Below are 13,670 nucleotides of genomic sequence, written 5' to 3' on the forward strand. Positions count from 1 at the left end.
TCCACACAAACTCAACAGCGAATAACAAAGCTCCTGGTGGATGGCAGGGAGACTCTGCTTCGTTACACCCCCCAGCCGGCCCTGCTGCGGCTCTGCCTGATCTCCTGAGCCCTTCCTCCCTGACCCGGTGCCCACCCCCTTCCCCACAGACCCCCATGCCCACCCCGGTCTGCCCCATGGGCAGTAGAAGGCAGCTGGATCGAACCCAGCGACCAGGGTGAGCTCCCCAGGAGGTCGGGGTGTGTCTGTCCCCCCCGCGGCCAGCACTGTGTGCGGTGGCCAATGCCCGCTGCGGGCGGCTGGCTGTGGTGATGGGCTCCCTGCCCAGCCCAGGCGACTGGCGCAGCGGCTGTGTTTAACTCTCCCCGGTCGCCGCAGGGCCGCAAGTTCCCCGTGCCGGGGGCCGGGGGGGACAGGATGGCGAAGTCACAGTGCACTTGCTGCAGCCCGCAGGGTGTCGCTTCCTCTTCCCCTGCCAGTCCCTCAGCAGCCGAGTTCGAGGCAGTCACATGGGGACCGGAGCGTGGGGGAATGGCAGAGCTGCTGCTATCCGGCCTCTGGCGCCCGCCAGGCCCAGCGCGGGTCACATCCAGCCGGCAGGGATCTGGGGCTGAACTGCCAGTGGTGCCAATCCCCGCGGTAGCTGCATCCTGCCCCAGGCCAGCTGGATCCATGGGGATCTTGCCTCAACCTGCCCCATGCTGAGCTGAGACAGGTACCGTCATGCTGCTAACGCATCACTAGGCCAGGATCCCCTGGGTGCAGCCTCCTCCACCAAGGGCCACGCCGTGCTGATGCCAGCGACGTTAACCCGTCTGAGCGTCTCTCCCCAGAGCTGTCAGCTACCTGGGGCAGGGACTGGCTGTGCAGCGCCTGGCGCCGGAGGGTCTCTGCCTGGGCTGGGCACCCCCAACACTACTGCAATACGGGCAATGAACACACTGCCCTGGGTCCGGCTCTGAGGGCTGTCTGAGGAGGGGCGGGAGGGCTGGGGTGTCTCTGCCCTGCACAGACCCAGAGCCGCTGGGACTGAGAGTGCCGTGGTCTGCGCGGTGTTAGCCGGGTCTGTCTGTACGTGGCTCTGGAGCGAGCAGCTCTGATTCAAACAGGATCCAGATTCATTCAGATGTGATGGGGCCATTGGGCTTTACCGGCTCCCGGCTGCAACGGCACCAACAGGGGACACCCCAGGCCTCGGCCTGTGAATCCTCCTGCATTGACTGGAGTTTTCAGTTCTCAGCAACAGGGCGGTTCGGCTCGCTGGGGCAGCAGAGCCTGGCGCCGGGAGGGGAGACGGGCTCAGACAGACACAGCAAACACCCAGACAGGTGAGGGGCACACCAGAGACAGGGCCTTTATTCCAGGGGTTCAGTGACACAAGCTAGTCCAGCAGGTCTCACGCTTTCCAGACTGTCCCCCTTTCCGAAGGCAGATTGTCTTGCGTCCCCCAAGTTTCTCCTCACTTAAAAGTACTTAAAAATCAGACATGAAACTATGGACGTGTCACAGTCACACTATTACTGAAACATTTCCGAGCGGTAGGCGTGTCAGTCTGTATCCACAAAAAGAACAGGAGTCCTTATGGCACCTTAGAGACTAACACATTTATTTGGACAGAAGCTTTCGTGGGCAGAAGCTCCTGAGGTCCCTTCCAACCTTGATATTCTATGATTCTGCGTTACAGCCCACTTCATCGGCTGCATGGAGTGAACAATACAGTAGTACATTTTTACCATATAATTATAAGAGACAGTAATTGGAACATAAACATTACACTTACATGTCAGGGCCCTGTACATTACACAGAGCCACAGAAACAGTCACGGTATGAAACTGTACTTTGCACCAATTTCATTGGTGTTTTTTGTGTAGCCTGCTGCACAACTAGGGAAATATCCAGCGGAGTTGATGGACCCCCTGGCAGGTCTCTGTGACCCCCCAGGGGTGCACGTCCCCTGGCTGAGAAGGGTCTCTGCCCCACACAGCAGCTTTCACTGTAAGTCTGACAGATCCCAGGTACTTAACCTGTTGTACTTAAAGTGCTGCAAAGGATCTTTTCAGGGGGATAAGGCAAAGCCCCACATTTCTTGGTAATACATGTATCAATCTGCACTGCATCATCTGCGTATGAGATATCTCTCTCTCTCACACACACACGCACGCACGCACGCACACGCACACACGCACACACACACACACGTTCTTGTTCTTGTTACCAACTAGTTGCTCCCCTTAACTGCACTGGCCAGGTTAGTTAGATGGGGGAGGGGTGGAGCCGGGGTCCTCTGCAAGACACTTCACATTTATAGCAGCTTCCCTCTCAAGCAAATCTGCACCAGATTCAAAATCTGGGTGTGTCCATTGGTCATCTGTGGTGCCTCCTTCTGGGTGTTGTCCCAATGCTGCAAAGAGGGTGTTTCCAAGGGAAGGTGCTGGCTTCTAACCCCCGAGGCCATCAGTGTGTCTGAGCTTCTCTAGTGAGCCCACTTGGCACGTTTTATAGTCCTTGGGTCTGGCTCCCAGCCCCTCTCCAAGGGGTGCAGCTGTCTGGAGGTGCTGCCTTCCACACCTGGCTCATCCACACCTTGTTCATTCAACAAGGCAATTGATTAAAGGGGGGAGGGGGGGTCTTATTCTACTCCTAGCGAAAAGATATTTTTCTCCCGCGAGGCAGCCGAGCGTCACACCTGGGGCCTGGGCACCGAGGCAGAGGGAAAGAGTGAGGGATTCAGTCCAGGTCACACGGACAGTCAGCGGCCGGGGGGGGGGGGGAGACCCCAGGAATGACTCCAGCCGCTGGGGGGTCCCCGTCGTCGGGCGGGGCAGGAACACCATGGGGAGGAGCTGCTGAGCTTCTGGATGGCGACTGGTCTCTCCCACACTTGTGGCCTCCGACCCTGCAAGAACGAGATACAGGGAGTCAGGGGGAGCCCAGAGCCTCCCCTTTTCTGGTGGCTCCATACTCTCCCTTTTCTGGTAGTCCCCCCAGGTGCACCCCCTTTTTCTATGGTGCCTCTGCAGGAGCCGTGTCTGTTCGTACGGTTCAGAGCTGACACCAGAGAGGGACCCGCTGCAGCTGGACAGGGGCTCCCTCCACCCTCAGGCCATTCTCCAGATCCCCCCACAGCAGGGCCAGATGGGGTGAGACGCTCCATACCCAGCAGGGTCACTCCCAGCTCTGTCTGGGCAGGCTGGTCTGCTAGAGGAGCAGGGCCTGGGAGGCTCCCCCCACCCTCAGGCCATTATCCAGATCCCCCCGCAGCAGGGCCAGATGGGGTGAGACGCTCCATACCCAGCAGGGTCACTCCCAGCTCTGTCTGGGCAGGCTGGTCTGCTAGAGGAGCAGGGCCTGGGGGGCTCCCCCCACCCTCAGGCCATTCTCCAGATCCCCCCGCAGCAGGGCCAGATGGGGGTGAAACGCTCCATACTCAGCAGGGTCACTCCAAGCTCTGTCTGGGCAGGGTGGGGGGAAGAGGAGGGAGTTCCCAGGCTGGTTCATTGCTCCCCACCGTGGGGAGCAGGTGCTCAGACTCCCCCACTCTGCCCCCAGGCTGGTCTGCTAGAGGGGCAGGGCCTGGGGGCCTCTGGGCCTATGGCGGGGGGGAGTCGCCCACCCAGAAAGCAGCCAGGCCCTGGGCTGAAGTCACCACTTACCTAGTGAGCCGGTGTCACACCCAGAGTCGCTGCCTGTGGGAGGGAGAAGGGGGTTAGCGCTGGGCAGAGGGCTGGTTCCTGGCTGATCCCCCCACCCCACACCAATGGGATCAGACTGGGGTGAGCAGAACGTCTCCGAGGCCCAGAAGTGGCCCAGCCCAGGCAGGGACCATGGGAAGGGATCAGAAAGGAACGAGTCCCCGAGTCCCCACAGCCTGGAATGACCCCCCTCCCCCTTGCAGAGGGAACCCACCCCCGGCTGGGGGACTGCAGGCCACCCTGGGGCAGGGCCTGGGGAAGGCATCTCCCCATAGAGGTCTCTGTGACTACAGCTGATCCCCAGGGGAGCTGGACCCCCCAACACTTACCACTGCTGGATCCTTTGCTGGATTCTTTGTCACTGGCTGTGGGGGAGAAGGGGACAGGGTCAATGTCTCCGAGCCCAGGGGGTCAGTGTGCTCCTGGGGTCATGGCCCCCCTCAGAGGGGTTACAGCCACACCCATCCCGTTACACCCACCCCTCCCCGGAGGAGCTGCCCTGGGAGCCCAGACCATCACTGCCGGCTCGGCCTGGGGGGCCCGGGGCCCGGGCCCCGACCCCAAGCCTGGGTGAGGAAGGGCCCATGTGGCAGGGCCCCTGTGGTGGGATCTCAGGGACCGTCCCTCCCAGCTCTGCCGAGGGGAGCCTGGCCCCAGAAAGGGGAAAGGAGGGGCCCCTGGTTACCTGCCCTGCTCACAGATGACCCTCCTGGGGAGTGCAGGGTGAATCGCCAAGTCCCATTCACAGCCCCCCCCCGAGATCCCACCCCCACCTGGTCTCCCTGCTGGGGCCTCTGACCAGGAACTGAAGGGTTAATGGGTCACCCCTCCTGCTCCATCATTAACCCAGAGAGGAGCTGGAGTCCTGATTGCCCTCTGTGGGGGGACAAGGGGGGTTAGTGTCTCCTGAACCGGTGCTGGCGAGGCAGACGTCTCCCTAGGAATCGATTCCACCCTCATCTCCCCCCTCCCCCCCCCCGCCCAGGGCTCACCTCCCCCTGGTCTGCCCCAGACAGGGAACAGCATCACCCAGAGCTGCCCCGGGGCAGAGCCAGCCAAGACACCCCGCCTGGTACGGCTCAGCCCGGAGACCAGGGGGCCTGCACCCCACAGAGCCGGGGGCACGTTGCTCGATGCAGGGAATTGCGAGTGACTGGCTGAGCAGGGGGCGATGGGGCGTTAGTGCCCGGACCTCGAGAGCCCGGTCCCAGGGGAGGGTTCTGGGCTGGGCTGTGCCCCATCCCCACACCTGCCAGCAGCACCTACGGGCTCACGCTCACCCTGAGCTGGAGTGTATCCGGCTCCGGTTTTCCCTGCAGAGACAAGGCAGATTGCAGTGAGTGCGGCCGCTCCCGGGGCAGGAACCGGCTCCGATCCATGTTCCAAGCCCAGCCCAGACCCCGGGGGCTCAGGGCACGACTCAGTGTCCCAGGGGAAGCCGTGCGTAAGGAACGAAACAGAGAGACCCAGCGCCATCAGCTCCATCTCTGGCTCTGGCCCAGCAGCAGCCCCCAGCGGGGTCTCTGCCCAGCCCCCCGCAGGGCAGTCACACAGCCTCAACACAGGGGTCTGGAGTGCTCCCACCCCCGGGGCCCCATCGCAGGCCCCACACTGAGAGGTGGCTCCCCAAGGCCTGGCACCACCAGCCCCCCATTACCTGAGCACCGCCTCCTCCAGAGAACAAACCCAGCGAGCAGGGCAGTGACAGCGACGGCCCCAATCAGCGCAGGGAGCAGGGCCGAGCAGGACGGGGGCTCTGCAAGGGAGCAGGGAGTGAGACACCCCCCCAAACACCACGTACGTCCCGTCCCCCATTCGCACCCCCCGTGGCTGTCTCTCTACCGTGCTCCGTACCCCCACAGTGAGTCTGTTCTGGGAACGTCCGTTACTCTTCAAACCGCAGCGGCCAGGGGAAGCGGGTGCCCTTCCCTGCTCCTTCCTGAGCGTCTCTTCTCCCCGGGCCCAGGCCTCGCGTTCCCTTTTCAATCCTTCGTTAACAGGACTGTAAAATCCCGCTAACTCATAGGGGCCTGGCACCAGGCTCGCCGTGTTCCCAAACCCGTTCCACCTCCAGCCAACGTTTCAGTGCCAGGGACCCCTGGCCCGGGCTGGGATCCAGGCTGGCTCCATGGTCACACCCCGGCCAGGCTGGGATCCAGGCTCGCTCCGCGGTTACACCCCGGCCAGACTGGGATCCAGGCTGGCTCCACAGTCACACCCCGGCCAGGCTGGGATCCAGGCTGGCTCCGCGGTCACACCCCGGCCCAGGCTGGGATCCAGGCTAGCTTCACGGTCCCACCCCGGCCCGGGCTGGGATCCAGGCTGGCTCCGCGGTCACACCCCGGCCCGGGCTGGGATCCAGGCTGGCTCCGCGGTCACACCCCGCCCCGGGCTGGGATCCAGGCTGGCTCCGCGGTCACACCCCGGCCCAGGCTGGGATCCAGGCTAGCTTCACGGTCCCACCCCGGCCCGGGCTGGGATCCAGGCTGGCTCCGCGGTCGCACCCCGGCCAGGCTGAGATCCAGGCTGGCTCCGCGGTCACACCCCGGCCCAGGCTGAGATCCAGGCTGGCTCCGCGGTCCCACCCCGGCCCGGGCTGGGATCCAGGCTGGCTCCGCGGTCGCACCCCGGCCCGGGCTGGGATCCAGGCTGGCTCCGCAGTCACACCTCACTTCATTTATCAGCTCCCTCTGGCTTCCCGGGGTGCCCCCTCCCTCTGGTTCCTGTCTTAGCCTCCTCCCCCACTAGCCACAGGCCCTGCCTGTCCTGCGGCTTCGCTCATTTTCTCCACCTGGGGAGGTGAGCGAAGTGTGTTACCGGTGGGGCTGTAGGGCCAGTCGCCCTGTGACACCCCCCCATTTCATCCAGCGTCCACACCCCCCGGCCTCACCCCACACGGCGACGAGCGGCTGGGCCAGGCTCTCACGCTCCACATGGCAGCGGTACAGGCCTCTTTCCCGGGGGTCGAGCTCCACCGTGGCCCAGGCGTGGTAGGTCCCATCCCCGTTGGGCAGGACCCCCCCTCGCCACGTCTCCTGCTCTCTGCTCTCCCCCTTTCGCCGCCAGCTCAGGGCAATGTCTCGGGGGTAGAAGCCGTGGGCCCGGCAGCAGAGGGTGGTGGGGCCGCCAGGGGCGTCTCTGCTGGTGACCCGCACGGCCGGGCGCTCTGGGGAGACGAGGGGGCAAAGGGGGAGCCGCAGGGTTAGGGCCAGTGGGCAGCACCGGAGTCCCTTAGCACCCCCATGGTCCAGTTGTTGGAAAGCAGGAGAGGTCAGAGCCTGGGAAACACCCCACAGGGACCTGCCCCGCACAGGAGCCCAGGGGAGAGGGGACCTGCCTGGGGAGGGGTCTCTGCACCCTGCCGGCATGGCACAGAAGGGGACCCCCTAAAAGACTCAGCTGACCTCTGGGGGTCTTGCCCTGTAACCCAGCCCTGGGTCAATATAATTAGTGTCTCAGACAGGCCAGGGAGTGGGTGAGTCTCTGCAGGGGGGGGGTCCCCCCACCCGGGTGTGCTCCCTGCCCCACTCCCCTCTCCTCTGCAGCGTCTCCTTCCCGTAGCCCAGGTATTTCTGTAGCCACTTGACGCATTTCCGCTCCAGATAGTCCTGCTGCTGCTGGCTCAGATGCCGGTCGGCCTCCATCTTCCCCTTGGTGATCTCGGCCTCCTTGCTGGGCGGCACCCAGATGTGGGTGCGGGTGTCGAAGGAGATGAAATCCCGCCCGTCGTAGCCGTACTGCCGGAAGCCCCCTGCTCTGCCGTCCGCCCGCAGCCAGCAGCCGTACATGTACTGGAAGGTGTGCAGGCCTGGAGGGACGCACGGAGCCGGGTGAGGCCGCAGATCCGGCCACGGCGCCTGACCTGGCTCGTTACACCTGACTCGGGGCCACGGCCCCTCGGTCCCTCAGCCCCTTGCTGCCCCCATGGCCCCTCGCTGCTCCCACAATCCCTCGCTGCCCCTCAGCCCCTCACAGCCCCTCGTGGCCCCACAGCCCCTCACTGCCCCCACGACCCAGCCACCGCAGACAACCCCAGGGCAAGTCGCTTGTGCTGCTACTGAACTCAGTTCCGAGCGAGGGTCTGGGACACGGCTCGGCTGGGGGCTGGGGTTAAGGTTGGGCATATGGCTCAGCCAGGGGGAGGATCGGGGTTATGGCTTGGCCCGGGGTCGGATCACCATTAGCCCTGGGGCCGGGGGCCGGTCACAGCTCAGCCAGGACTCAGACAAGGGTCACTGTTAGCCCAGGGTCGGGCCCGGATCACCGCTCCGCTCAGCGCTGGAGCTGGGGTTACCCTGAGGCCAGGGCTGGGGTGATGGCTGGTTCCTCCTTTGCCCAGGGTGACGGGCACTGGCCAGCGCAGGGCGTGGGCTGGGGAGATTTACGGCCAGCACTAGGGCTGGGACTGGGGTTATGGTCACTGCTCAGCCGAGAGCTACGGTCCCTGCTGGGCCCGGGGACGGGGTCCCTGCTGGGGATGGGGACAAAGGATGGGGGCACTTCCAGGCCTGGTGACGGGGTCACCACGGGGATGGGGGTCCGGGCTAGGCCCAGGGTCACTGCCGGGGATGGGGACAGGGTCACCACAGGGATGAGGGTCTGTGCTAGGCCCAGGGTCACTGCCGGGGATGGGGACAAGGGACGGGGTCACCAACAGACCTGGGGACAGGGGATGGAGTCACTGCTTAGGCCCAGGGATATGGGACTAGGTCACCACCGGGCCTGGGGTCACCGCGGGGACCAGGGATGGAGGATGGAGACAGAACAGAGTCTCCCCTAGGTCCCAGGCTCTGAGGTCCCTCCTAGGTCCGAGGCTCTGGGGTCCCTCCTAGACCCAGAGTCTGGGGTCACCGCCAGGCCCCACACCCCGGCCCCTCACCCCCGCTCTGGTTGTAGTGCTCCATGGCGATACGGACGTTGCCGTTGAAGGGCTCCTGCCAGCCCTTGGCGATCCAGGTCTGCCGGTCCCAGTACTCGGGCCCCTCGGCCTGGATCCAGGGGGCGCGGGGCTGGGCCACCTTCCCCTCACTGTCAAAATGGAAGAAGAGTTGGTCGTCCAGGTACCCGACCACGGTGAACTGGGGCAGCCCCGGGCCGGGCTCCGACACCGCCGTGTAGAAATAGCGCAGCGAGTGCGGGCCTGGGTCTGCAGGGAGAGAGAGAGAGAGAGACCCTCCCGTCAGCCAGCAGCCCCCTTCCCTGTCCAGCCCCCAGGGCAAGCCTGGACCCCACCCCACACTGCAGTGGGGAGAGACCCTCCCGTCAGCCAGCAGCCCCCTTCCCCGTCCAGCCCCCAGGGCGAGCCTGGACCCCACTGTTAGGCCTGAATAAAGATATAGCAGACAAAACCAGCTATGCCAACCTGACCAAAGTCAGGCTAACAGAGGTTTGTGGGTAATTCCTGAGTGGAAAACACTGAGAAGCAGCAGCATGTCTCACAAGCGCTGGGAAAAAGTGAGATAAGAGAGAAGCTGCATTCCTGGCATAGTACCAGATGTGCTGTGTTCGGGCAGCTCCTTCGAAGAACTGATAAGAGTCCTAGTTTCCCAGCCTCCTTGTTTTCACTCCCTGGTTTTGTTCTTTGTTTGTTTTGAACTCCCCTACATTTCTAACTTTAGGCATGCATGTATACTAAAGGTGTCTAGTTTCTAGTTGTTAGAAGAAGGGGGTGGGTTGCTCCAGTGAATAATTTATGACGCAACGGAACTGTCTATACAGGCTTATACTAAGATGTAAAGAGCAGGCTGGTTCTCTCTGGAGACAAGCTGCTCTCTATTGATGCGTGCACTTGTCAATAAAGAGCTTTTGATCGGACCTTGCTGGTGTTGCCTGTCTCTCTCGCGGTCAGACAACGAACTTTGCCGTCAGGGTTAGAGTCCCTGACACCATCCCACACTGCAGTGGGGAGAGACCCACCCGTCAGCCAGCAGCCCCCTTCCCCGTCCAGCCCCACAGCCAGCAGCCCCTTTCACCCAGCCCAGCCCCCGAGTAGAGCGGGACCCCACCCCACACTGCAAGGGGGTAGATGGGGCCTCACTCTTTGCTGGGCCAGGGGTCCATGCAGTGTCCAACGTGATGGGGGGCCCAATCTCAATTGAGCAGGGTCCGCACAGCGCCTGACATGACCAGGCCCCTCATCCTGACTTCTGACCCCCATAAACATTAATTAACAGCAGCAATTAGTGTCTGGCAGCCTCACCCACCTCGCGCTGGGCGCTCGCCAGATGGGGGATCGAAACCACGGGAGGGGGCTAGGCAGGGTGTTGGGAGAGCAGCCGTCACCGCAAAATCCAGTGTCCCACAAAGAGGGGCAAAGGGGGTAATGGGAGAGGAAACTGAGGCACAGCCAGAGGTTGTGACATGCCTAATGGCGTGGGGAAGGAAGTGGGGCAGGGCTGACCCTGAATCGGGGGTTCCTACAAACACTGACTGAGCCCAGCTGGGACAGGAGCCCTGTTCCCTGTACCCCCCCCCATAACAACTGGCAGGGATCCCCACTCTCCGCAGCCATACCCCTCCCCAGGACACCCCCTCTTTCCCCAGGACACCCAGCTATGAGGGTTGGGGGGTGGGTGCCAGCGTCCAGCTAGCCAGCCAGGGTGCGATTCTGGGCTCGCATTAGTTTTACAGCCCCCAGTATCAGCAGCTCACTCCTGATTCACAGCCAGGCGGCTGAGAGCAGAACTGGGCCCTGGGGGGCAGGGTCTGCATTCGAGCCCCAAAACCCCTCACCCCAATACAAGCATTTCCTGCCCCCTGGCCCATCCCCCTCGATGCCCCCCAGCACAGGATCCTGCCCCTCCCCCCAAGCTGGGGGTAGCACCCCAATACTCACAGGCACAGCCCCCTGGGATGGCGAAGACCCCCAGCAGGAGGAGGGGGAGGGGGACAGGTACAGCCCTGCTGAGCCCAGTCACTCTCCCCCCTACATCGGCCGGGACACAGGCACAAGGGAGCGGCTGCCCCATCCCCTGGGACCGAGCAGAGCCCATCTGCCAGCCGGAGACAGAAAGTGAAAGTGTCACAGAGGGTGGCACTTCCCAACATAGGGTAAACACCTGGCTGGGCAGGGAGGTGTAATGGTTAGAGCTGGGGAGGGGCTAGGAGCCAGGACTCCTGGGTTCTCTCCCTGGATCTAGGAGGGGAGTGGGGTCTAGTGGGTTAGAGCAGGGGGGCTGGGAGCCAGGACTCCTGGGTTCTATCCCGGCTCTGGGAGGGGAGTGGGGGCTGGTGGGTTAGAGCCGGGGAGGGGCTGGGAGCCAGGAGGGGAGGGGAGGGGAGGGGAGGGGAACAGCCTCTGGTCCCCAGCATCTGGATCTGGCCTGGCCACAGCTGCCCGCGGGGGCTCTGTCTCAGCCAGTCGCACAGCACTGGGGTCTGGATGCTGCCCCCCTGGGTGGCAGGGCCCAGCCTGTCCACAATCCCTCATCCCAGGCCCCTACCTGAGCGTCTTTCTCCAGCTGGCGGCTCCAGCAGTGACAGTCACCCCAGTGCCCAGCCCCAGAGGGGCGCCCGGCTCTGGGAACAGGGGGGTGAGGGAGATCCCAGAATCCCATCCCCGTTATGGGTCAGTCCCCGTCACCCATGGGCCGGGCTCACCCCCCCCAAATGCCCCCTCGTACCCCAGCCAGCAACCACCCCCCAGCCTCATCCTACACAGCGACACAGACCCAGAGTGTGGGGCCCAGAGGATCACAGGGGCAGGGGTGTCCCCAAAGGGGTAGGAGGAAGGGCAGTCTGGAGGCAGAGCGGGGGGGTGAGTGTCCCCTGGGTTCCTGGCCCCCCCTCACCTCTCCACTGCAGCTTCCCCTCCTCCCATCCTCCAGGTGTTTCCTGAGCCCCTCACAGACCCACTCCAGGCTCAGCCTCGCTCCACTGGCATGGGGGGGGGGTTTGCTCTCCTCACCCCCAGCGCAGCGGGGGGGTCAGGGCTGTAGCCTCCCCGTAGTGTCTGTGCTGTGGGACACCCTCCCCCGGTGCTGCGGGCCGCCCGGCTCTCCTGGCCAGGCCTGTGCTGGAGGGCGAGAGGGTCTGGAACCCACCCAGGGGGGCAGCAGCCTGCACCGACCCCCCCATCCAAGCCCCCAGACCTTGGGGGAAAGGTGTGTCTGGGCCTAGCCGTACCCGGTTGGCTCCCGTCCCTGCCTCAGGGTGAACCAGATCTGAGCTCGGGGTACAAACCCCAGCCTGGTTCCAGGGGTCGCTCTGACCCCATTCACACTAACCCCCCAGCATCCTGCCACGTCGGAGCCCATGGAGCTAGCTTAGCCTTCGATATTACCCAGCAGGAATCCACAGGCCTGCGTCCTGCAATACCGGGGGGGCCCTTAGCCTACAAGGAGGGTCCCCTGCCACCCAGCACCCCCATTTCAGGCAGCCTGCACCAGTGAGGGGATCCCCCCTTGTCCCAGACCCTGCAGCCCAGCGGAGAGGTGCTGGGGTCGCTGCCCTGGACTCACTCCCAGTGTCTCTGGGTAAGTGACTCCCCCGACGGTCCCGTTCATCACCCCCAATCTCCCATCCTGCCCCACTGCACCCGATCCACTGTCTGTGCCGTGGGACCAAGTTCCCCAGACCCCCAAGAGCCGCTCCCTGAGCTCTGCGTTCACTGGAGTTAGAACCTCTCCTCCCCCAGCCCCAAAGGGACCGGAGAACAGACTAAGCTGTATGACAGGGGAACTCCCCCTCCCCGGCAGGGACCGGCTGAGGGGAGACGTCACTCCAGCAGGGACACAGACACCCCCAGTCCGGTCACCGTGTGTGGAGGGCAGCCCAGCTGGGCAGTCAGTGAAATTCGGGGGGCAGAGCTGCTGGGGGCTGGGCCATCCAGCTAGGGAAGGGAATTAAAATTAAGTAGCCTTTACACAGCTCTGAGAGACACTCACTGCACCAGGGAGCTGGGCTAGTCCTGTCCCTGCTCCGTGCCTCAGTTTCCCCTCTGTAGTAGAAGGATGACAGTACCCACCTCTGTGAAGAGCTTGGAGATCTGTGGGTGACAAGCCCTGTGGAGGGGCTGAGAACTGCCCAGGCGCTGCAGGACTGGGCCCCAGATTTGAGGCGTTTATATAACAAGTAGCCACGACGATGAAACAAGCCTTTATTTCCAGGGTACAAACATCTCATCTGTAACTAGCAGACAGGCTCTGGAGATCATGTCGCTGTTTGCAGAAACCTCCATCCTGTGCATTACAATAGTGCCTGCCAGCCAGTCACAGCCCAGGGCCCTGGTGCCAGGCACTGGACAGACACGCCCTGCCCCAAGGAGCTGGCAATTTACACAGACAGCACAGTAACTGTAGCAGGGGACACTGAGGCACAGAGATGGCAAATGCCTTGTCCATGTTCACCAGGTGGCAGGGCTGGGAATAGAACCGGAGTCTCCTGAGGTTATGACTGGATCCTATTCCCCACCTGCCTTTGGGCTAAGTTCCTGTGCCAGAAACACACAGCTACGAAGCCATTTCAGTGGCTTGCCCGGACCGGGGTTCCACCCATCCTGGGCTCATCACTGACTCCTGGTGACAGGCAGAAGCAATTCAGACATGGAGTTAACGCCGGGGTGAAGGATATGTCATGGGAGGTGGCAAACGGGAGAACTCCAGGGCACGTTAAGGATGAAGCTCAAGGGGTTACAAGGAGTAACTCAGTCAGGGGTCCGGTTCTGGGCATTTGTGGCCCAAACCCAGAACCACCGGGAGGTCGCACTAGGTTATCAAGAGTCACTGAGAGCCGGCCATAAAACTCCAGGGAAAGGCTATTGTTTCAATGCCGTGCACAATTGGCCTGTGGAACTCACTGCCACAAGATGCAGCTGACACTAAGAGCTTAGCAGGACTGGACGCTCCTGTGGCTAAGGAGAGCATCCAACACCGAGTGGTTTTTTAAAAACTGATCCCTAGAAACAGGTTATTCCACAATTTTCCACTAGGGGGCATCCTACACCTGGATCAGCTGGCTCTCGCCACTGACAGAGACGG

At 63.0% G+C, this 13,670-nt stretch overlaps 1 protein-coding gene across 1 annotated transcript; it reads right to left on the minus strand.

Annotated features, from left to right (window-relative positions):
- Window positions 1-1,497: 1,497 nt before the first annotated feature.
- LOC127032773 (major histocompatibility complex class I-related gene protein-like) lies at window positions 1,498-10,685 on the minus strand. The gene is given in 12 exon segments (XM_050920354.1): window positions 1,498-2,058; window positions 2,660-2,769; window positions 2,771-2,835; window positions 2,838-2,897; window positions 3,655-3,687; window positions 4,023-4,058; window positions 4,974-5,006; window positions 5,351-5,449; window positions 6,584-6,859; window positions 7,217-7,501; window positions 8,573-8,839; window positions 10,529-10,685. Coding segments are annotated over 12 exon segments (1,488 nt in total). The 3' UTR covers window positions 1,498-1,991.
- Window positions 10,686-13,670: the final 2,985 nt, after the last annotated feature.

This window comes from Gopherus flavomarginatus, chromosome 12, assembly GCF_025201925.1.
Source record: "Gopherus flavomarginatus isolate rGopFla2 chromosome 12, rGopFla2.mat.asm, whole genome shotgun sequence".
Classification (NCBI taxonomy): Eukaryota; Metazoa; Chordata; order Testudines; family Testudinidae; genus Gopherus; species Gopherus flavomarginatus.